Raw genomic sequence first — 22632 nt, 5'->3', positions numbered from 1 at the left:
AACCTTGATCATTATTATAACGAGCAAACTAGAGAATGAACATAAAGACAGAAGAAAATGTGACCAATTGATCTAGAACGTCCAGTTTTTTAATGGATCCACCGTTGCTAGCAATAGCAACTTTATCTATTCTGTGAACAAGGTTTAGGAGAGTGTTCATAGTTAGATGAGAAAACCAGTATTGTAGCCTCTGCTCTAATTTAACCCAAATGTGTTCAAGAAGGTTGAAGTCAGGACTCTGTGCATCAGAATTCATTGATTTGATGGTGTGACCCAATACTTTTGGAGAACAGTGTATATGCACACAGAGTCAGTGGAATACACCCTAACCCATCCCATTTCTATAAAAGACAATTATTTTGCTAAGGTTACAAGAAAATATAGATTGCAATAAAGCTTCCAATTCTCCAGCTGTGATCTTCTTTCAGAGCACTCTAAGCACCTAAAGTTTCAACAGCTCATGTGGAGGTGTGTATCTGTGTACGTTCGGAGAGATTTCCTACACCTGTCTCCAAACTGATAAACCCCAGCGCGTCGGACACACAGTACTGATAGAGATGACACCTGCACAGTGGGAGACAGAGACTACAGTCAAAACAGTGTTTTACTGCGGCGACTGTAGCAGGGGTTCTGAGATACTGAGAGTAGCAACAACAAACAATGAGTGAGGAAAACTTCAGCAGGACAAATGGTATTTTGATTTTTAGGACTCATTCAGAAAATCATTAGGTATAATTTTTGTTTCCGACTTCTCAAGGATAAGCACTGATGAAAAGAGTAAAGGATGGTCACCCTTCTTGTTGACTCTTATTTCAGGCAGAAGTGAGAAGAAATGCCAGGAAGCTCTTATCCTAGATCCTCTAGCATTTGCTTTTTTTTAAACTTTGACTCCAATGGCTTTTTCAGCTGAGGTAGATAAAAAGGCATTTAAATTCAGCCAATTTTGCCAAGTGATGAAAGAGTTTGAACGCTGTTATATTTCCATTCACTGAAGTTTAAAGTTCAGGAAATATCCAGGATCTTAACAAAGACTCCACTAGTAGAGGAGCAACAATGGCTTTAACCAAATACTGAGATTTAAACCTTTGACTTTTACACTTAATGATGCTGTTTGAGAGCACATTATTCTCAGATGTGCAAATCAAACATCTCATTTTAAGTAAATTCCTAAATGTGTGGTCAATAGCTTGGTGATTTATTCTTTAGTATATAATCATATATACTACCGACTACGCCAAAACAAATTCCTTGTATGTCCAAAAACGTACTTGGCAATAAAGCTTTTCTGATTCTGATTCTGATTCATAGTGAGTTCTACTGTTGTGGTTTTTGTAGCTGAATGTTTTCAAACCCTGCCTTAACAGATTCTTTGAGAACATCGTTTTGATAACTAATTAGGATGTCTCACTTGGAGATGGTAGAATCAGGTCAGGAAAAAAATCGTCAACTTTAAGTGGAATATATTTCGTGCAAAAGTTTGAAATTGTCCCTCATTTCTTTATAATTTGCTTCTAAGAAGCCAGACTTTTTTTCAATCTCCTTAAATTGGTCTTAAACAACAATTTTCCAGGCCTACGCTTTTTTCCTGGACTTTAGGGGCTCTTTTACAAAGTTTCTGTACATGACAGCACAAGTGTCTAAGCAAAATGTGACAAAAGACTTGCCTGACCTAAACACCTACAACAGTTTATATACACTGTATAAAAAGATGCAAACTTTCTTTTCCTCACAGATATATAATTTTTTATATTAGTTTCTTAAATTGTAGAAGTTTACGCAAATTTCCTGAGTCTTTGAAGAATTGAGTTTTGAACTGCTTGACTTGACCTGGTGTAACCGAGTCAGCTTTTAATGTTGGTTTGCTTACGCACACCTCTTCAGCTCTGCCCACGTGTTTTCTATGAGACGGAGTTCAGAGCTTTGTAATGGCCACTCTAAAACACTGGCTTTATTGTATTTGAAACACTTTTTCATTAATTTGGACCCATTTGTGCCCAAGCATTAATTTCCTGGCTGATGTATTAAGATGTTGCTTCAATATTTCTGCATAATCTTTAAACTTCATGATGCAAACAGCCCAACAGCATAATACTGCTACCCCTGTACTTCACAGTTGGGATTCATCAAACTTATGAAGGTCCTTAGTTCTCTTCTTGATGTTCCAATAATGTCACACAGGAAAGCATTCATATTTGTAACTCTATTTAACTCAAATGTTGTGAATTAACCTATCAGAAGCTTACAAAGCCATGGCATTACTATTTGGATTTTCACAAACTGTTCAGATGGAAACTTTTGACTTTGAAGAAAGCAATAAAAATGGTCTCTCCCACTATTCTGGCAATTAGTAAATATAACTGATTTTGGTAATTCTAATAAACTGGAAACAGGGAAAATTTAGTCTGATTTAATGTCAGACAGAAAGAAAAATAAGTTATGTATTTCTTCATAAGTGTATATAAATATTTGGTTTCAGTGGGATCTAAGGCAGTTTAACAGTAGCCTCTTTTAAAATACGTTTCATTCATATAGCCGCAAACACAAGACATTCAACAAAACAAAGGTTTCTCCTTGGTAGGACAGTATAATGAAATAAGAGATTATTCTTTTGCACAGTAATATATATCTAGAAAGCACAGCTTACCTTTTATTTTTGTTTTTTTAAGTCTAGGTGTCCTCTGCTACTTTTACTGTCTACCTTTTATTAACTCTGCCACCCCTCAACCCCCCATTATCCTCTGTCATGTACCCTTTTTCTTGTCCTCCCCAGAGGGACATGAGAGAGAAGAGGATGCCAGTCCAATTGTATACCTTATACAGTATATGTATTCTTTGCTATTAATTCCCCTGTTTTGTTTTGTAAACGAAGGCTGTTTTGTAGCTTTAACTTCAGTCCTACATATATGACATAAGTGGTGGTGAATGATTGTACTATGCGTTGATATCCATCAACAGACGGCAGGGTGTTTGCTTTCTGAAGTTGTAGTTAGTAAATCTTAATTCCACAGATGAGTTGAGACTCATTCCAGAGTCAATAACGGGATAGAGCAGTCTACGGTCGTCCAACACAAATGGAGGGAAGATGTTCAAGGAGATGAGGTGTTAAGGGACTAAACCAACTAGGCATGTGGAGAGATCAGCAGAGTTATGAAAATAAGGCAAAATATTGACTGTTGCATTCAAGTCAAGTCAAACACAACTGTCCTTATTTTTATACTTTCAATACATTAGTTTATTGATGGATGGATGGATGGATGGATGGATGGATGGATGGCTGGATGGATGGATGGATACAACATTTAAACTGTACGTACTGATACGGCAGAAAAGATGAATCACATATCAAGGTTTAACAAAGTTTTGAACTGGACACCCTTCTCCTTTCACCCAACCCCAGTTTCCATTTGTTCCCTTATTTGGCCCTTGCTTCACCCAGGATCAAAGATGGTAACTGATTTTAGGTCGTATATGTTAATTATCAAACCAGTCCTACATATATCTGCAGCATGAGCACATGGACACATCATACATGAGCAGCGCACCCACAGATGCTAGTGAGTTTGCACATGTCCCCAAGGCAGTCAGAGGAAAAAATAATAATTTCAAAGACAAGTAAGAATGGAGGGAGTGTGGAAATGTCATGGAGAAGGGTGGCAGACATGCAGAAAGAGAGAGGCGGGAGAGAGGGAGAGAAAAACTGACCCCAAGTTCAACTGAGAAATGACTAAAGCAGCAGGAAAATTTAGTTTACGGCATATAATCCATTCAGAATTCTATTTCGACAGTCGAGCTGCTGTATCCACGGAGTGGCAGAGGAGGAGCGATGGGAGTGGGAGGAAAACTTCCACAATAGGTGGGAGGAAAGAATCTGCTTCCCCCTTCATTTGAATGAATGAATGTGTTGCAGAAAACTCAGCAGGCTGCACTTTCAGATTGGTCCGCAGCCATTAGTTCACTAGGGAATGGGTGTCGGAGCAGAGAGCAGGGTGTAATGCTCAAGTAAAATGATGTAATGTGAACAAGACACTGCTACACTGGATGCATTCTGGCTGTTTTGAAAGAACAGTTTAGTCTTTGTCATTCAGACTTCAATTTCTTCTTTACAGTAGATTATGATAACGGAGTTAAGCAGATAGAAGAAGGGATAGACAAGAACATGCAAGTAAATCTATCTATTCATCCATTCATTCCCTCTCTCTGCCCACTCTCCCTGCCCATCTAACTGTCTGTCTGCCATGCACGCAGCATCTATTTATGGAAAGCAATGTCCCTCACGCAACACCATCAGATAGCTTTCTCCCCAGCCTGCTCACAACACATACATCATTAACATTCTCACATCCACATGCATGCACAAGGCTGCATAAAGCATGATGTGCTGCCAATCAAGAACTACAAAAAAGTCAAAAGTTAAATCGTCACATTAAATATTGTGCATATAGTGGACACTGAGTCAAGTGAGATTTGTGCAACATGTTCAGGGGACACATGCATAAAAAGAATTAACAATATATAAAGAATGAACCAAGAAATTGACTGATGACCAGAATCAGTTGGTTTTCAGCTTGATGTGGCCTGACTGGTGACTGGCAAGCTGAAAACTCTAATATTCAATCTCTTTTTGACCAGTGAATGCACCATAATAAGTGCTACCAGCTCTCACTGACAACAACACCCTTCTGTGTAAACAGTTACTGATGGAAAAAGTCTCATACCTAGTTTCAGTTGTTTAAAATGAAAATAAAGGAAGCACAGAGATGTCAGAAGCCATATAACAGGAACATGGTTTTCTACAACATGACTACTGTTTCATTTAGGCTATGAGAGAGAGCATGACTTTTAACTGGTAATGGAAAGGCTGAACGGAGTACAGCCAAGTTTCTCCATTTTATCCTTTTAAGCTTTCACCATCTGTCTGTTCTTGAACAGGATGGACAGGATGCCCTTTGGAAATCTCACATACATTCTCTAAGATTACACTCATAGACAGCAGTTTTAGCTTTGCTAGCCATGCTAGCTGCATTACCTGCTAATACAAATTGCTTATGCTAGTTAAAAATGTAAACTCGATATATTTCTGTCTTTGTTTTGAAATATAAAAAAACTGTTTGACAGCGAATATTCACTGACACAAGTGCCTCTGCTCTTGTCGGACAGCTAGAAGAAGATATTTTAAATGCTATACTTATATATTATTTTACTGTGATTCTTAATAGGAAATCAGTATCGGTATTTCCAAGTTTGCAAAAATAAAAGATAAAAAATTGACCGCAAAATCTTGTTCAGTGCAAAGAAATTTTGTTAAGCAGTCCAATAAGATCAAATGTTTTAAATGTGTGGGAACCTTGTAAGATGTTAGCTAGAAAAAGCAAATGATACCCACAATTTGCTGACATTCATGTGAAAAATCTTGGACTGCATTATGAAAAATGTATTACGTCATTACAACAGCTATATAAATGTGGAATATTTGTTTTTAAAGAGGGAAGCTCGCACACATTATACTTAATTATGTTTTCCACAAAAAGTCAGGAGAATCCTTCCTCTCACATGGTTGTACTTAGCTTTAGCATATAATAGAAGTAAAGCTATTGTGGGGATGGCAGATATTTTCTGATTTTCAGCCAGATCCAAGTTTGTTTCTTTCCATGTCTCTGAAGTGCAAATCACCAAACAACAGCTAGTTGCCTTTGCATGGAGAAAGGTTTGTATGTTTCTGCTTATCAAAAGCATTGGCAAGAGAGTTGAAAAAGTGTGTCAATAAAACTGTGTACTTTTTATTTAAAGGCTTTCTTTTAGATCAACATCTTTGTACGCTTTGCAGTGACTGACCTCCCTTTTTTACAGTGAATAACTTGGGAACTATGTGAGACATCTCATCAACTTTTAAAATGTTACTAGTTTAATTAGTATCTGTGTGTGCACATATTAGAAAGAAAGGAGGAAAGGACGAGAAACAAAGAGGATGAATTATCTCACCAGCTTTTGAAAGATTTCTCATTGGAGAATTAGTTAAAAAACAAGAGTAGTAACAGCTTCCTCTGCTTCTCTCAAATAAACACAAGTATTAACTCTGAAAATATTCACTGTAATAAAGCAAACTCTACAGAGAAATAAAGATCAGCGAGAAGACCAGGGGTTAACAACCCAACAACTCATGGACATATGAGACAGAGGCAGGACAGAAAAAGGAACACATCTGGACAGGGATTAGGGTGGCTAAAGAGGCTAAAAAAAGGAGGAGGAGACAGAAGGATGAGCTTGACGCTAAGTGAGGGGGAAGGGTCTGTTTGGGGTGTGTGATAGCTGAACAGCAAAGCTGACGGTGGGTAGGGAGAGGAAATTTCAGGAAAGATTCTTACTTGAAAGAAGCCAGGGGGCATGGGTCCTCCTGGCATGCCATCATTGGGTGGCATGTTGCCCATCACTGGACTGGGAGCAGCAGCCGCACTCTGAAAAGATACAAAAGAAAACACAATTTTTTTCTCAGCATTCTTGTTAAATACAGCAACAAAAAGTGTCATGACGAAGGTGTTAAAATATTCTTGGAATTGCCTAAATTACTAGATAGTGAGAAGAAGTCCAGCTTTATTGGCACGTTCAGAAGCAAACAATGCAGTTACAAATATCCAATGACAAGTGATCTAAAATTCTGTTAGTTAGTGCTCTAACAACTTATATCATAAAGGCCTTAAGACAAAAGTACTGATCTATTATTTGAAAATTGAGTATAGCACAACTACAAACCTACCAAAAACATGGCTGTCCATCTAAATTGGACAGAAAGGGCATAAATCATAGAACAGTCAAGAGGCCCATGGTAATTTTGAAGGAGCTGTAGAGATCCAAAGCTCATGCATTCAACAAATTATGGAAGAGTGGCAAGAAGAAACCAATTGCAACCATACGGGATGCAAAAGACTTGAGACTGAGGTAGAGGTTCAACTTTCAGCAGGACAACAACCCAAAACATACAACCAGAGCTATAATGAAATGGTTTAGATGAAAGCATCAGATTTTTTTTGGTAAAAAAATTGCAAATTCATGTATTTCTTTCATTACTTTTCTCAACAATGAAAAAATCCCAATAAAATGCACTAACGTTTGTGGCAAGTATGCATCATACTCATATGTTATAACCACTTTTTGGCACTATTTCCTTCATCTCTCCTCTCAATTATAATGATTTTTACCAGAAACGAGAAGACTGGCGTAAAATGTGCTGCTCTGATTTCACTTTGAGACAGTAAAACTGACCTTCGGTGTTCAGACCTGTCGTAGCTTGACATTCACACTTCGTTAGGGTCAAAGAGGAACAAAAAGCTACCCCAAGAGACAAGTATGTTGGTTATTTCCATAACTCTCAATGCAAACTTTACGTTTTTCCTGACAGATCTTCATGTTGCCCTCAGAAGGTTGGAAAGATGGATGGCCATGAAAGAAGTCTGTCAGTCAGAGTCTGTTAATCTACCACAGAGCACAAAGGCTCAGTTGCCTACACATAACCTTTAACATGAGGACAAATCTCACATGAATATTTTTTTCAATGGTGTCACCATTCCTATTTCATCAATCATGGGCTTGTTTCCACAAAATGCATACAGAACCCCCCAACACCAATGAGGTCTCCACTCACTTCCACTGCAAACAATCCCAGCGTGACCTTGCTGACCTACACAGCACAGGCGCTAAGTAAGAGGGCCCGGGGCCATGAGGCCAGACACAAACAGCATTGTTGATGGGGTGTGATTCTGTGGGACTCAGAACAAAATGTTGGAGTCTGTAGGAAAGAAAATATTGCAGAGAGCAGGCACGTATGTGAAGAAGAAAAGGATGTAGAAATAAACTGAGAGGTGACAAGAGGTTGTACAGTGTTCAAAGGCCCAACAAAGATGCCACTGTATTACTTTCAGGTCTTGGTGTTAACTCCTTCAGCTCATTCTGAACTCGACAGTGGAGAAACATGAGGAGGTAGAGGTCAAGACTATCTACTAGAGTAAATGTAAAGGACTTAACTGCTTATCAAAGCAAACAAAACAGGTGATCGTCTCACATGAGATGTTTGCAACAGTTTCTGGATTTTCTTGTATCCTTTGAGAAGTCCTTTGTTTCCTCTGAGAAGTGTAACAACAAATGGTATTGTGCAATCTAATAAGATATCACATCCATAACCTCTCAGTTCGTAATAACCAAAACCCGAACCCGAACCACAGTCTGAGCTGGACTCTGTCCTGGTGATTTACAGGTAAACGGACTGTGTTATTTTGTTCTACCAGATCCCACAATTTACTTTGAATGGATATCTACTTTTACACTGCAGATCCTGCTAGCATTGGGCATATTTTGTTGATTGCAGCTTCTGATTTTTAAATGCTTCTGCAGATGCAACAAGAAGGAAAGGAAAGAGGCAAAGCAAAGAGGAAAAGATGCTGGATACAAAGAATGCTTTCAAAAATGGAAGTGTTAATCATTTATTTTCATCAATAAACAAAATGCAGTGAATGAGGAAAAGAGAAATCTAAATCAAATCAATATTTGGTGTGACCACCCTCTGCCTTCAAAACAGCATCAATTCTTCTAGGTACACTTGCCGATGAAAAATAAACAATCATCATTTATATTTGTGAAAGCATTCTTTGTTTACAGCAATTTTTCAAAACCTGCCTAAACATTTGCACAGTACTGTATACCAGAGAGTTATTGTCTTATTATGTCACAGCCATGCAACATCACTAAGAACACTTACACTATATGAGTCTTTGTTAATGATTATAATGGTAAACTAACAAGTGATATGAAGTAACATCATCAACCAATGATGAAAACTACAAAGCACATCCAATAAAATAATTATCCATAGTTGCTTAACTAATATTTGTTGCATTCGCTCAAAAGGAGTTTTAAACTGCTACTTTTCTTTCTTCCTGTAGCAACTAGCTACGCTACAGTGCTAACACTAGCTTGTACGTAAACAGAAACAAGTGGAGATCCGGTTGCAGCTGTTATGTTTATTTCTTTGACAGTACGTCCTCTTAAGCATTGCTTGAGTAAACAATCATTGTATAACTACATACATCATATTCTACAGCCACCACAAGCTGGTGGGGCAGAAGTGAAAAACCCCACTTCGCGCTAATGACTGTTAGGACTCAGAACGTGACTCAAGGTCCGGGAAAAATATTTATCTCCTGTTATTTGGGGTAAAAGCAACAGGGCATGAAAGCCACAGACTGAACACTTGGACAGAGATGAGCATATGTTATAAAAAGATATGTTTTACTCATTAGTCAGGGACATTAGTTGACTACGATCAATTATTTGTTACTATCAATGTATTTACTTTAGCTCTATGGTGACCGTTCTGATGGACTAGTATCATTACAGATAAAAACACTTTTGGATTTTCAAACTAAAAGCACCAAGAGTTCTTTTCATTAAGAAATTTGGCATTCTTTCTCAATTAATCACAACTTTTCGTCTCTCTTTTAATTTTTATATTTTTTATGTGCTTTGCAACATTTTAACTGGTCATACCAGACAAACATTTTAATGTGGATGCACAACATGTTTTCATAACAATTTTGCAATTCTTCCAACTCAGAGTAAGGAGAAGTATACCCTAAAAACCCAATACTGTACTTTGTAGCCAAGGAGCAGACAGAGTGGGCGACAGCAGCTCAGGTGGTATGGGGTTTGTCCTAGGTTGCCGGTTTGAACCCCTGCTCCTGTCTGAGGGCTTGGTGGTGTCGATTGTATGGCAGCTTCATTTCCGTCAGTGTTTCCAAGGGCAGCTGTAGCTACAATTTAGCTCACCACTGTCTGTGTATGAATGTGTGTATGAATGGGTGGATGACTGATTGTAGTGCAAAGTACTTTGAAGTCCTTGGACTTGATAAAGTGCTATACAAGTGCAGGCTATTTACCATTTACTATGTCAGTACAAGGGCACTTTAATTTCTTCAAAAGTAAAAAGCCCTTCCTCTCTGAGTAATTTAGACACTTTTACAGTTTTCTGTGCATCTAATTGCATAAGTATCAAATTTGCTTCATCAAATTTCTAAATAATTTACAGCAGTTTTTTTGCATGCTGAATGGAATGTTTAAAAAGATAATTAATAAATCCAGATTTGTTAAATTAGGCCTTAATATAAACAGGCAAAACCTGCAGCCAGTGTGTGTATGTGGGCCCCACAAGGATTTTTCTCAATCTGGATGCATATTAATGGTAATTGGACTGAACTTATATAGTGCCTTTCCAGTCATACTGACTACTCAACGCGTTTTACACTAGAGCCACATTCACCCAATTGCACTCACATTCATACACCAATATGCAGATCGATAGCCAACTTGCCCAGGGGGACATCGATATGTGGCAGGAGGAAGCTGGAATCAAACCAACAACTTTCTTATTGCAAGACAACTACTCTTCCTACTGAGCTACAGTCGCCTGAGCTCACAAAAGGCCTCTTAAATTGGACCCATTGGGGTTAACTAAATGAAATCCAAATCAGCAAAACAGATTGGGCACCTAACGTAGTTCTTAGCCTCTTCTCAATCTATTTTTGATAAAAATCTATCCAGATTCCACAACATGGAAAATTCAACCTGGGGCACGTTTTAGCCCCATTTGCTACCATATGTAAATGCTGGCAGGGGCTACAGCAATGCAATGACATGGGCAGACTATGTTGATAACATCCAATGAGAGAACTGTATTCTCAGTCATAACCAACTCGACTTTGATTTATTACTCAAAGCCTGGAGTTTCACAATTTTGTACAAAAATGGGGATCAAGAAGTAAATGATATAATCCACCTCCCCTACCCCCCATTGCAGGAGGTTGAAACACAGTAGACTAAATTCTGGATATTAATACAAAGACAAACACATAGCGTATACACAGTTAACCAGCTGTGCTGCTTCAGAGAGCATTACCGGTAACAAAGAGAAAAGACAAAGAAAAGGAGGATGAAATGAAAACAAGCAAAGACACAGAGATCTCAGGGAGAGGTGGAAGAGTGAATGGAAGAGGTGGTGCTGGCATGGAGGTATGTGTGGCCAGCATGGACGTGTTTGTGTGTGTGTGTGCGTGTGTGAGCGTGTGCGTTGCTCGATAGTTTGCAGGTGAAGCAGCAGCAAAAGGCCCCTTCTCCTAGTTGCCATGACAACCCCGGCCTCAGCTCCTGCTCTCCAGCGCCCATTAAAACCCTCAGGCCGTCAATCATCAGCATGGCCAGGGAGCAGTGAGAGAGGGAGGGATGGAGGGAGATATGAAGTGAGAGAGAGAGAGAGAGAGAGAGAGAAATATGAGAGAAGAAAGGAACAGAAAAGACAGAGTCTTAAGCAGCCTGTGGCTTTTGATAACTGCCCTGTCTGCCACAGCTATCTGCCTCTTTTCCTCTCGCTGCACAAACAAACCATCAGCACAATACCTGCACAGTGTTACGTCCTCACACACACCAGTGCCTCCACAAACATGTCTGCTAATAATCATAGTCGCACTTCAAGACGCGATTTAACAACATTGTTATCTCATACAATATTTTTCCACTTTCAAACTAATCATTCTTCTTGGTCACCATTTAACATCAACCATTCACAATAAACTATAAAAGTTTAGTTTCCTGGATATCTATGGGAAATAAACACCCATATGAGCATCTATTTCGAGCCTTTTTTATACCAATGCTGTGGCAAAAAGCAATAAGTGAGACAACGTATATGAGTTTTGTATTTATTTTCTAGCAAACCTCATGAGGGATACATTTTACCACTCGAGTCTGAGAGTAAGATGGTCTCCAGCAGGACACTCACCGTTCATCATCTGAACCATGATAACGACAGGACCAGCATATTTCAGAGGGTTGTTGTCAGATCCTAATTTCCACATTGCCTTATATATACTTTAAGGGTAAAGGTTAGATCCACACACTGATTCCACTATTAGGGCAATATGATAAATATGACATCATAGCCAGCATGAAGAATAAAGCATTTTCACTGGAAACCATGGGAAATGTTTGTCAGGCTTAGCCATGGTAATGACTCCAGTCATTTATTACAACTTAATTTTAATGATTCCATGCCTCTCCACACATAAGAAACTGGCTGTGCACATAGGCTGCAGTTTAAGTTTAGTTTTAGCACAATGCACTGAAATCTAGGTTTTCTTTTTTTAATGGAATTTAAGAATAATATTGGATAATGTGTAGAAGATAATAGAAGGCTTGAAATGGAGGAATAGTTGCATAGCTATCTGCTGAGGAGGTAGCTGGCAAATTGAGCTGACTCAGGCAAAGCTGCACAGGGTGTGGTATGCTTGAAGACAGAGAATGGGCAGCAACCCAGAAGACATGCTATTTTCTTCTCAAATGCATCATTTGGATAAGATGTATTATGTATACACAGCCTGTAAACCCGTGAGCATGTACACTCACAAGAAAGAGACAGCTTTTTGTGCTGTATTAACGGTGTTGGAGGCTAACATTCTTTAATCCAGAAGACACAATGGCAGGTCTAATGTGAGAGATTCTGATGTTGAGCTGAATGACTGATTTAAAATTTAATGCAGTAATATAGGTATTAAGGAGTACTGCAACCCCTCAGCCAGTACAGCAGTTTGTTACCATGGAGACTGAATGCAGACTAGTGGACATACATTGTTGGCCAAGGAGTTACACTGCACTCTTGCTGCTGCTTGGGCATACAAGACGGCCCCATGCTAAATGCTTTTTAATCTACTAGTCCTCAACAATAAGGAAGTTTTAGGAGCACTAAAATCTTTTATTATACCACTATTTCAAAGTCTTTAGATGCAGGAGATTGTGTGTGTTCTTCTGCAATATGGACCCCCCCCTGCCAAACACACCTACTGTTGTGTACTGACTCCCGCACTTTTACCTCACTAACACTCACTAAGTTTTAGCTGTTTTCAAATTTTTCCCATTGTGAACAACACTGATATTGTTGGGGTTGAAACTCATCAAATGACACCCATTTCTCTTATTAACGTTGTTACTGACATAGTTTTATAGTAAGCTATAAATGGCATGTGTTTAGCACCTGACTGTAGCCCAGCAAATTTCAGCATGTAGTTCTCTTAGCCTTACTCTCTGGAGGGCAAAAAAGTACAATGGACAATGCAAAAACGCCTCAAGAAATACCACAAAATTTGGCAATGCTATATTTTGGCTTTTCTGTTTCAAATAAAAGCAGCTGCATTGTGTCATACATTCTTAATTTTTAAGTTTTATGTTAATATTATAATACCGTGAAACCATGGTAATTTAAATGAATTAACTCAAGGTTATCATGTAGTTAGAATCTCATACCGGCTGATGCCTAGCTGTAAGTCATACATAAGATGAGTTAAAAAACGCTCAACTTTCCCTTTATTTACTTTCCCTCCAGTGTTGCATTATCCTGGGATGTGCATCTTATAATTGACTCATACAGAAGGGGGTTCTGCTTTTCTGTGGCCCCCGGTTGTGATCCTCTTTAGCTCCATGCAGGAGGCTGGCTGCAGCACACAGGCTGTGACTGAGCAGCTATATCTGCATGGTGATCAGACCTCAGCTTCCAGGGGGTAATGGATCTGCTGTTATCTTGCTCCAGACAAGCAGGCCAACACACGGCTACCTACTGGCCACAACAACACTGATACCAACCCACTGGTGTTGTGAATAGTTGCGTATATCTGTGTTTCTTTCAGATTGTGAAGGATCACCCTAGCCCTGACAATAAAAACACACAAGAATGTTCACAAACATAAAAAACTCAATCTGCTGACAAGGGTGACAGATAACAAATCGCTAATGTATGGAATTTGTCCTTAATGATCAAAGGCTGTAAAGATAAGATGAATGTGAAGGAAATGATATACAGTGCCTTTCAAAAGTATTCACAACCCTTGAACCCAAACACTTTAATGTATTTCATCAGGATTTTATAACAGAACAACAAATAATTGGGAAGTTCTGTGCTTCCAGCAATTACTCCCTAAATTATTTTCCACCTCAATACATTCACTTCAGACACAAGTCTTTCTTTTGGGGGAACATTTATTTTATCCATTTTTTTTTGTTCTTGGAAGCTAGATTTGACACAAGCTTTAAGCAGGACTTTCTACTGCTTTTTTTCAACAACACCCAGACTGGTGCAGTTCACAAACAATAGCATCAACTGATTTTCAGAACTGAGCTGTTGATCTGTGTGGCTCCTCCAAAGTTAATTGGTTACTTCTCTGATTTATGATCTCCTTAGATGGGCTGTCAGTTTAGTTAGACAGCCATCTCCTTTTGCAGGCATACTCTGGACTGGGGCGATTGTGGCGACAGTGGTAGAGATTCATCCTGTAACCAGGGGGTTGCTGGTTCGAACTCCCGCTCTGTCTGTTTCAGTTGTTGTGTCCTTGAGCAAGACACTTCACCCTTCTTGCCTGCTGATGGTGGTCAGAGGGCTCAGTGGCATCTGTGTAAGGCAGCCTCACTTCTGTCAGCCTGCCCCAGGGCAGCTGTGGCTAAAATGTAGCTTACCACTGTCAGTCATTTCATGTCTGTCATTTACCATTTACCATGATGATGAATTTAGCAGGGCCCCAATGTAATGTTCTAATCTGGGGATATTTTCTATAACCTCAAGCAGCTTCAAACTACTACAACTGAATACAACTAGTACAACTACTACAACTTTATCACTGACACTGTCCGCTATGTTCCTTGGTCATCGTCATGCTTTTTGTTCAATAATATTCTCTAAAAGAGGCCTTCACATAACAGCTGGAGTTTTTATGAGATAAATTTACACACAGCTGAACTTAATAATATAGAGTTCATCCAAAATGGCGCCGCAGATGGCTGCCTCTGTATTTCACCCGCTAGTTTTTTGTGTATTTTTGTATTTTCTTTGTTGTATCCTGCTACTATACTGGACCCACTTTTACAAGAGAGCAACTCCTGCATCAGGGAGACCTCTCTAGGCAGTTTCTCCCTGATCTTCATTGAATAAGAGAGTTTTTTAGAGATCCTGGTTGGAATCGCGGCAGCTCTCTGTGGAATCTACTGAAGATGCACATCTTACGAGGATCTATGCTTGTGGTTCTGAGTGTTAGGAAGTGGACCGATGAGTCAAAACAGATTAACTGCCTTGATTGCACAGATTGGAATGTTTTTGAAGCATCTGAATCTGATTTAAACCAACTAACTGATGTTGTGACTTCATACATCAGCTTCTGTGAAGAAATATGTGTGCAGACCAAGACCTTTTGCACTTTCAACAACAATAAACGATGGTTTTGTTCACATCTGAGGCGGCTGCATCAGACCAAAGATGAGGCTTACCACAGTGGAGACCAGGCCCTGTATAAGCAGGCGAGAAACAAATTAACAAAGGAGATCAAACCAGCTACAGTGAGAAAATAAAAAACAACTTCTCGGCCAATGACAGTACTTCAATGTGGAGGAGTTTGCAGACTATTAACAACTATAGGAAGACCTATCCCCCAGGCTGACCAACTAACCCCCATCTTCACTCATATGTTTAACAACTCTCGAGGAACCAGCCATTCTCAGGACCTGAGATGATCCTCACACATAGATGATGTTCGGAAGAAGTCAGCAGAGACTTCATTCCTATGGCAACTCAAGAAGTACAATGTTCCATGGAAGATGCTGGTCATCTTCTACACTGCTATCATTTAGTCTGCTTTGTGCTTATCAATTACTGTGTGGTGTTGCTGGCCCACAAAACAGGACAGGTCCAAACTGCAACAAACAATTAGATCTCCTCAGCCTCCCTGGTAAGGCCTACGCCAGGGTATTGGAGAGGAGAGTCCGACCGATAGTCGAACCTCGGCTTCAGGAGGAACAGTGTGGTTTTCGTCCCAGCCGTGGAACACTGGACCAGCTCTATACCCTCTACAGGGTGCTCGAGGGTTCATGGGAGTTTGCCCAACCGGTTCACATGTGTTTTGTGGACCTGGAGAAGGCATTCGACTGTGTCCCTCGTGATGCCCTGTGGGGGGTGCTCCAGGAGTATGGAATCGGGGGCCCTTTATTAGGGGCCATCCGGTCCCTGTACGAGCGGAGCAGGAGTTTGGTCCGCATTGCCGGCACTAAGTCGGACCTGTTCCCAGTGCATGTTGGACTCCGGCAGGGCTGCCCTTTGTCGCCGGTCCTGTTCATAACTTTTATGGACAGGATTTCTAGACGCAGCCAAGGGCCGGAGGGGGTCTGGTTTGGGGACCAGTGGATTTCGTCTCTTCTTTTTGCGGATGACGTGGTCCTGCTGGCCCCCTCTAGCCAAGACCTACAGCATGCGCTGTGGCGGTTCGCAGCCGAGTGTGAAGCGGCTGGGATGAGGATCAGCTCCTCCAAGTCCGAGGCCATGGTACTCGACCGGAAAAGGGTGGCTTGTCCTCTTCAGGTTGGAGGGGAGTTCCTGCCTCAAGTGGAGGAGTTTAAGTATCTCGGGGTCTTGTTCACGAGTGAGGGAAGAATGGAGCGGGAGATCGACAGACGGATCGGTGCAGCTGCCACAGTAATGGGGGCGCTGTGCCGGTCCATTGTGGTGAAGAGAGAGCTGAGCCGAAAAGCAAAGCTCTCAATTTACTGGTCGGTCTACGTTCCTACCCTCACCTATGGCCATGAACTTTGGGTCATGACCGAAAGAACGAGATCACGGATACAAGCGGCTGAAATGAGCTTCCTCCGTAGGGTGGCCGGGCACTCCCTTAGAGATAGGGTGAGGAGCTCGGCCATCCGGGAGGGGCTCGGAGTAGAGCCGCTGCTCCTCCACATCGAGAGGAGCCAGTTGAGGTGGCTCGGGCATCTATACCGGATGCCTCCTGGACGCCTTCCTCGGGAGGTGTTCCAGGCACGTCCCACCGGCAGGAGGCCCAGGGGACGGCCCAGGACACGCTGGAGGGACTATGTCTCTCGGCTGGCCTGGGAACGCCTTGGGCTCCCCCTGGAGGAACTGGAGGAGGTGTCTGGAGAGAGGGACGTCTGGGCGTCTCTGCTGAGTCTGCTGCCCCCGCGACCCGGTCCTGGATAAGCGGAAGACGACGAACGAACGAACGAACGAAGAGGATCATCAGGGCTGAACTTCTTTCCATCCAGGACTTGTACAGGTCTATTGTCAAGAAAAGGGCAGCTAACATCTCTGCAGACCCCACACATCCTGGACAAACACTATGTAGTCTTTTAGCTTAAGGTTTTTGCTACAGAGCGCTAATGGCAAAACCAGCTGCAAAAGAGACAGTTTCTTTCCCTTGGCTGTCTCTCTGTTGAACACAATGAACACCTCACAGCCAAAATAGTGAGCTACTGTGCTGGAAACAAATAAGCACATTTGTACTATCACAACCTGCCTTCCATCTTTAAACAGATAAAAAACCATGAAAAACACACACTTGTACATACTGTTCCTTGCCCTTATTTATTTGTTTTCACAAATTGTGGTTGTTGTTTGGACCGATGTTGATATATTTGAGTGATGGAAACCGAAGTCAAATTCCCTGTTTGTGCACTCAAACTTGGCTAATAAAGTTGATTCTGATTCCTGTGGATATTTGTTGTGCTGGATTTTATTCAGAGTAAAGGGGGCTGAATGCAAAGGAAAATAACTATTTTCAGGTTTTCAATTGTAAATAAATGGTGAACCATGTAATATTTTTCTCATACTTCACAATTATTCACTACTTTGTGTTGGTCTGTCACTTAAAATTCAAATAAAATGCATAGACGTTTGTGGTTGCAACATCTCAAAATGTGAAAATGTTCAGAGTATGAATAATTTTGCTAGGCCCTGTACACGCTAGGACACACATTATATATTGTCTTGTTCTTAAATGAATGCTCCATGTATGTGGTTAATATGTGTATGTACTGCAGACAAAATGGTACTTTGTAGTGTTTCATGTAAGCCAAACCAGGAATTAGTCTTCAAGCTGCTCCTTACTGTCACTGCTGTCAAACTATGCTCTCAGTTCCCTCATTTGTCCCTCTGTCAAAGCCCTCCTTCGCCTCTTCTTTCCACAGCTTCAAGTGCTCCAATAAGTCTGTCAGTGTAGTCAACTCTATAAAGATTAGCAGAGAGGCAGGAGTGTGTAAGCAAGGCTGCCAGCCGACAGACAGGCCTAATCGATGGAAGACAGAGAGCTGCCAGGCCGCGCTGCCGGGAACCCCACTCCTGATGCTGTGGCATGGAAACGTCCTCAGTCCCAGGAGCTTCTCTCTGTGTCTCGCACACACAAACCTGTAACAGGTCTGCAGAAAAATATTCACATGCACACATGCCGAGTATGCACGCTGCATAAAGCACACGCAAGCAAACTCGCACATATGCTTCTGCCTTCCCCCAGCTCTGGCAGCTGTTATGTCAATCAGGTGAATTAATTACCAGTAAACAAATCTGCTTGGGATCCCCCAAACAGATCACACACAAACAAACCAACACACACACAAATACACACATCTCCCTCTTCCTCACAATGCCCATGTCTCTGAAGCATCTCCTCCCAACACCCAGGAGCCTGGAGATGCCTCCCAGCTACCAGAACAGCGCTCCAAGGTGGAAGCCCAGAGGGAAGGTGCTGTGGCTGGTAATGCACTGCCTGGCACCTCCCCTCTCTGCCCCAGAGCTCCTGCATTGACTCCCACTGCTACATTTAATGCTAACCAATCAACCTGTGAAGCCCCTAAAGAGAAAGAAAACTGATAACTGTGCGCAGATGGCATGCTTATGTGTAGATGCATGCGCACAGATGGGAAAACAGACACCTGAAAGAACTGCTCTTAGTGAGATGAAACAAATCAACTCAGGTGAAGTGAATTTTGCTGCTCAGTTCCTCCTGCTCTGTAGATGGTAGAAGAAAAAATTAAGGTAGATTGCAATCTGATCGATAAAAATGTGCAAAAAAACATTTAGAACCAAAAGATTATCAGTATGATCAGAAAACTGCTTTCTTTCTATAAAAAATGTATGATGCTAAAGGAGTTTCAGGTAAGTGTTCGGCTAATACCTTTCTGGGAATCATCTTGTAACTAAAATACTATTTTATGTCTGTCAAACTGTGCTATCTTTGGTATTTTTTACAGATTCAGCAAAAGAAATGAGTGCAATTTGTGTCTTTGTGACAGGTAGGCAGCTAGTTACAAAGTGCCTCAGGGTCCAATTTGAAGTTGTTCTTTGTTAAATTACCTGTTATGTGTCAACAAAACATTGGTTCATTCCTTCAGCTCAAGAAGCTTCTTTAACAAATTAGATAAGCAGATAAAATAAAACAATCCTTTTAAAGTGGTCAGACAGCTGACTGAACAAAGTGACAAAGGAGCTAAAATCCAAATAAAACTTGGAAAAATATTGTCCAAAAAACACTTCAGGAATGTTGGACTTAGGAGCGAAGTATAAAGAAGCTGGGGATGACCCAAGACTTTTGTATTGTACTATACGAAGAAGGCCTGAGGTAGACACGTGGTGCATGCCCCCGGTGTTTATTCGCCAACACTGAACAGGTATCACAGCAATCACACACATGTAAAACCTCTGGTTAACAGACAGCATGACATCTCTGTAGCAGCCTTTTAATAAAACTGCTTCCTCAATTATGTGCTATTTTCCATGACAGCGGTAGAATAATCCTGCATGCGGACCAACATCTTAAACTTTTTCACATTTTGTCACATTGCAAACACAAACTTCAATGTATTTTATCGGGATTTAATGTGATAGCCCAGCACAAAGTAGTAGATAATTGCGAGGTGAAAGAACATTTATTTATGGCTTTCTAATTTTTCTGCAACAAAAGAAAATCTAAAGAGTGTAGTGTGCATTTGTATTCATTCCCCTGAGTCAAACGTTTACTGAACCATCTTTCCCTGCTATTACAGCTGAGAGTCTTTTGGGGTGTATCTCTATCTGCTTCATACATCTAGATACTAACGGTTATCTTCTTTCCAATACAACTCAAGCTCAGTCAAACTGGCATTCAGATTCTCAATTGGATTTAGGTCTGGACTTTGACTGGACCATTCAAGCAGATCAGTTTGGCTGTATGTTTAGGGTTTGTTTGCCCTGATGGTTAGAAATTGTCAATTATTGCATGGTTTGTAGTTATTCTTAAAAAAAGAAATCAATCTTCTTTGTGATCTGTGGTAACCGCAAAATCTGATAACACGATTTAAATTGCTACTTTTGATGTTTGAACTACTTCTGTCAATGAGAACAGCAATAATTCCTAAGTTTGTGTTTAAAAATATGATTTAATGCAAGTCTTGCATGCTGTTTACCACCACATTAGCACTACTGGATATAATTGATGTAGGACGGAGGTCTGAATATATGAAGTGATACATTTCAAGCCAAACTAAACAAAACTGGGGAATTGTTATGTACCGGTTACTAAATATTATATCATTGCCTCAAAAAATACCACAAAATATCATGATATCTTTAAGGATTGCCTTTTATTCATCTCCATCCAACCCATCAACTCTGACCAGCTTCCCTGTCCCTGCTGAAAAAGCATTCCCACAGCATGATGCTGCCACTACCATGTTTCATGGTGTGGTAGGATAACTTGTTTAATGTTTACCACACTAGGAAAGGCTTAAATTCAACCCTAACTCAGTTTAAACTAACTGAAGGTGGCACAAACCTTTGCAAACTCTGTAAGGATTATGCTGATGCAAAGTTAATTTAGTAGCTGACCTCCTGACATACACACATACATGTAAAACACACCCATACTCACACCCCAACATCCAGCAGCCTTTACTGGCTGTGTCAGTAGTTAATGACCAAAGCTTGGTGATGGCCTGCTGCTCTCTTAGTGACCCTTTCTAACACAGGTCCCCCCTGCCAGCAATGCTCTTTAATTACACACACACAAATACACAGATACACAAACACACACACACACACACACACACACACACACACACACACACACACGCTGAAATGTATCCCCTGTCCGCCCTCCGCCCATGGCCTTTCACTTCTTCATTAGCCAGTTGGTGTTACGGTGGAAAACCACACAAGAACCAGACAACGGGGTGTCTCCACGCTGCAGTTCACAGATTGATACACACACATTAAAAGAAACACATAGACCTAAACACGCACAATGCTATATGCCTAACTGACGTTTATAAATGGGGCTAATTAGAGGATATTAGAAAGCTCAATGCCTGGAAACTAAACTTAATGTGAGGGACATGATTGTTTAGAATAAAGCGAGATTTAATCATGTACTGTCTGTCTAGATGTTCAACTCAGGTCAGACTGAGTCAGTCAATTTTTCCCTGAAAAAGACCAATTAACAGGTGACGACCCAAAAGCATGTGCAGCCTCCCAAAACACTTTCAAATCCTGACAATAGCTTTAAATGGTGAAGTATGCTGAATTCTCAGACATACTGCATTGTGTCTTTTCTTGTAGCTTGGATGTAAATAAATCCTCAGCAGTTTAACACATCAGTCTTGTCAGGTGTTTTATGTCTGTAACTCAGAATCCGCCAGCAGGACTGTCTTTCATCTGCCACCCTTTTTACATCAAGATTCAGCTGTAATATAAAGAGAAATCAGTCAAAAAGAGAGGCTCATACAGCTCAGCCTCCACAAACGCAGCTGAAAAACAGAGCGGCCGAGATGCTCCTTGATTTCAGCCTCAAAACCTCAACTCACACTTTCAACTCCTCCTCCCACATGGAGAAATTTCGCAACAGGTTCACAGCTTCTGTCTGGGCTTTCCAGAATATACAGGTCCTTCTCAAAATATTAGCATATTGTGATAAAGTTCATTATTTTCCATAATGTCATGATGAAAATTTAACATTCATATATTTTAGATTCATTGCACACTAACTGAAATATTTCAGGTCTTTTATTGTCTTAATACGGCTGATTTTGGCATACAGCTCATGAAAACCCAAAATTCCTATCTCACAAAATTAGCATATTTCATCCGACCAATAAAAGAAGTGTTTTTAATACAAAAAACGTCAACCTTCAAATAATCATGTACAGTTATGCACTCAATACTTGGTCGGGAATCCTTTTGCAGAAATTACTGCTTCAATGCAGCGTGGCATGGAGGCAATCAGCCTGTGGCACTGCTGAGGTCTTATGGAGGCCCAGGATGCTTCGATAGCGGCCTTTAGCTCATCCAGAGTGTTGGGTCTTGAGTCTCTCAACGTTCTCTTCACAATATCCCACAGATTCTCTATGGGGTTCAGGTCAGGAGAGTTGGCAGGCCAATTGAGCACAGTGATACCATGGTCAGTAAACCATTTACCAGTGGTTTTGGCACTGTGAGCAGGTGCCAGGTCGTGATGAAAAATGAAATCTTCATCTCCATAAAGCTTTTCAGCAGATGGAAGCATGAAGTGCTCCAAAATCTCCTGATAGCTAGCTGCATTGACCCTGCCCTTGATAAAACACAGTGGACCAACACCAGCAGCTGACACGGCACCCCAGACCATCACTGACTGTGGGTACTTGACACTGGACTTCTGGCATTTTGGCATTTCCTTCTCCCCAGTCTTCCTCCAGACTCTGGCACCTTGATTTCCGAATGACATGCAGAATTTGCTTTCATCCGAAAAAAGTACTTTGGACCACTGAGCAAAA

At 40.8% G+C, this 22632-nt stretch overlaps 1 protein-coding gene across 2 annotated transcripts in view; it reads right to left on the bottom strand.

Moving 5' to 3' along the window:
* Positions 1–22632, bottom strand: part of ssbp4 (single stranded DNA binding protein 4) — a 133657-nt gene that overhangs the window by 25696 nt on the left and 85329 nt on the right. For both annotated transcript variants that reach the window (XM_047375147.1, XM_047375148.1), the window contains exon 5: positions 6363–6452. In XM_047375147.1, the coding sequence (XP_047231103.1) occupies positions 6363–6452 (90 nt within the window). The remainder of the gene's footprint in view (positions 1–6362; positions 6453–22632) is intronic.

This window comes from Girardinichthys multiradiatus, chromosome 9, assembly GCF_021462225.1.
Source record: "Girardinichthys multiradiatus isolate DD_20200921_A chromosome 9, DD_fGirMul_XY1, whole genome shotgun sequence".
Lineage (NCBI taxonomy): Eukaryota > Metazoa > Chordata > Actinopteri > Cyprinodontiformes > Goodeidae > Girardinichthys > Girardinichthys multiradiatus.
Note: the sequence above shows the minus strand (reverse complement) of the source record. Positions and strands in the feature narration are given on the sequence as shown.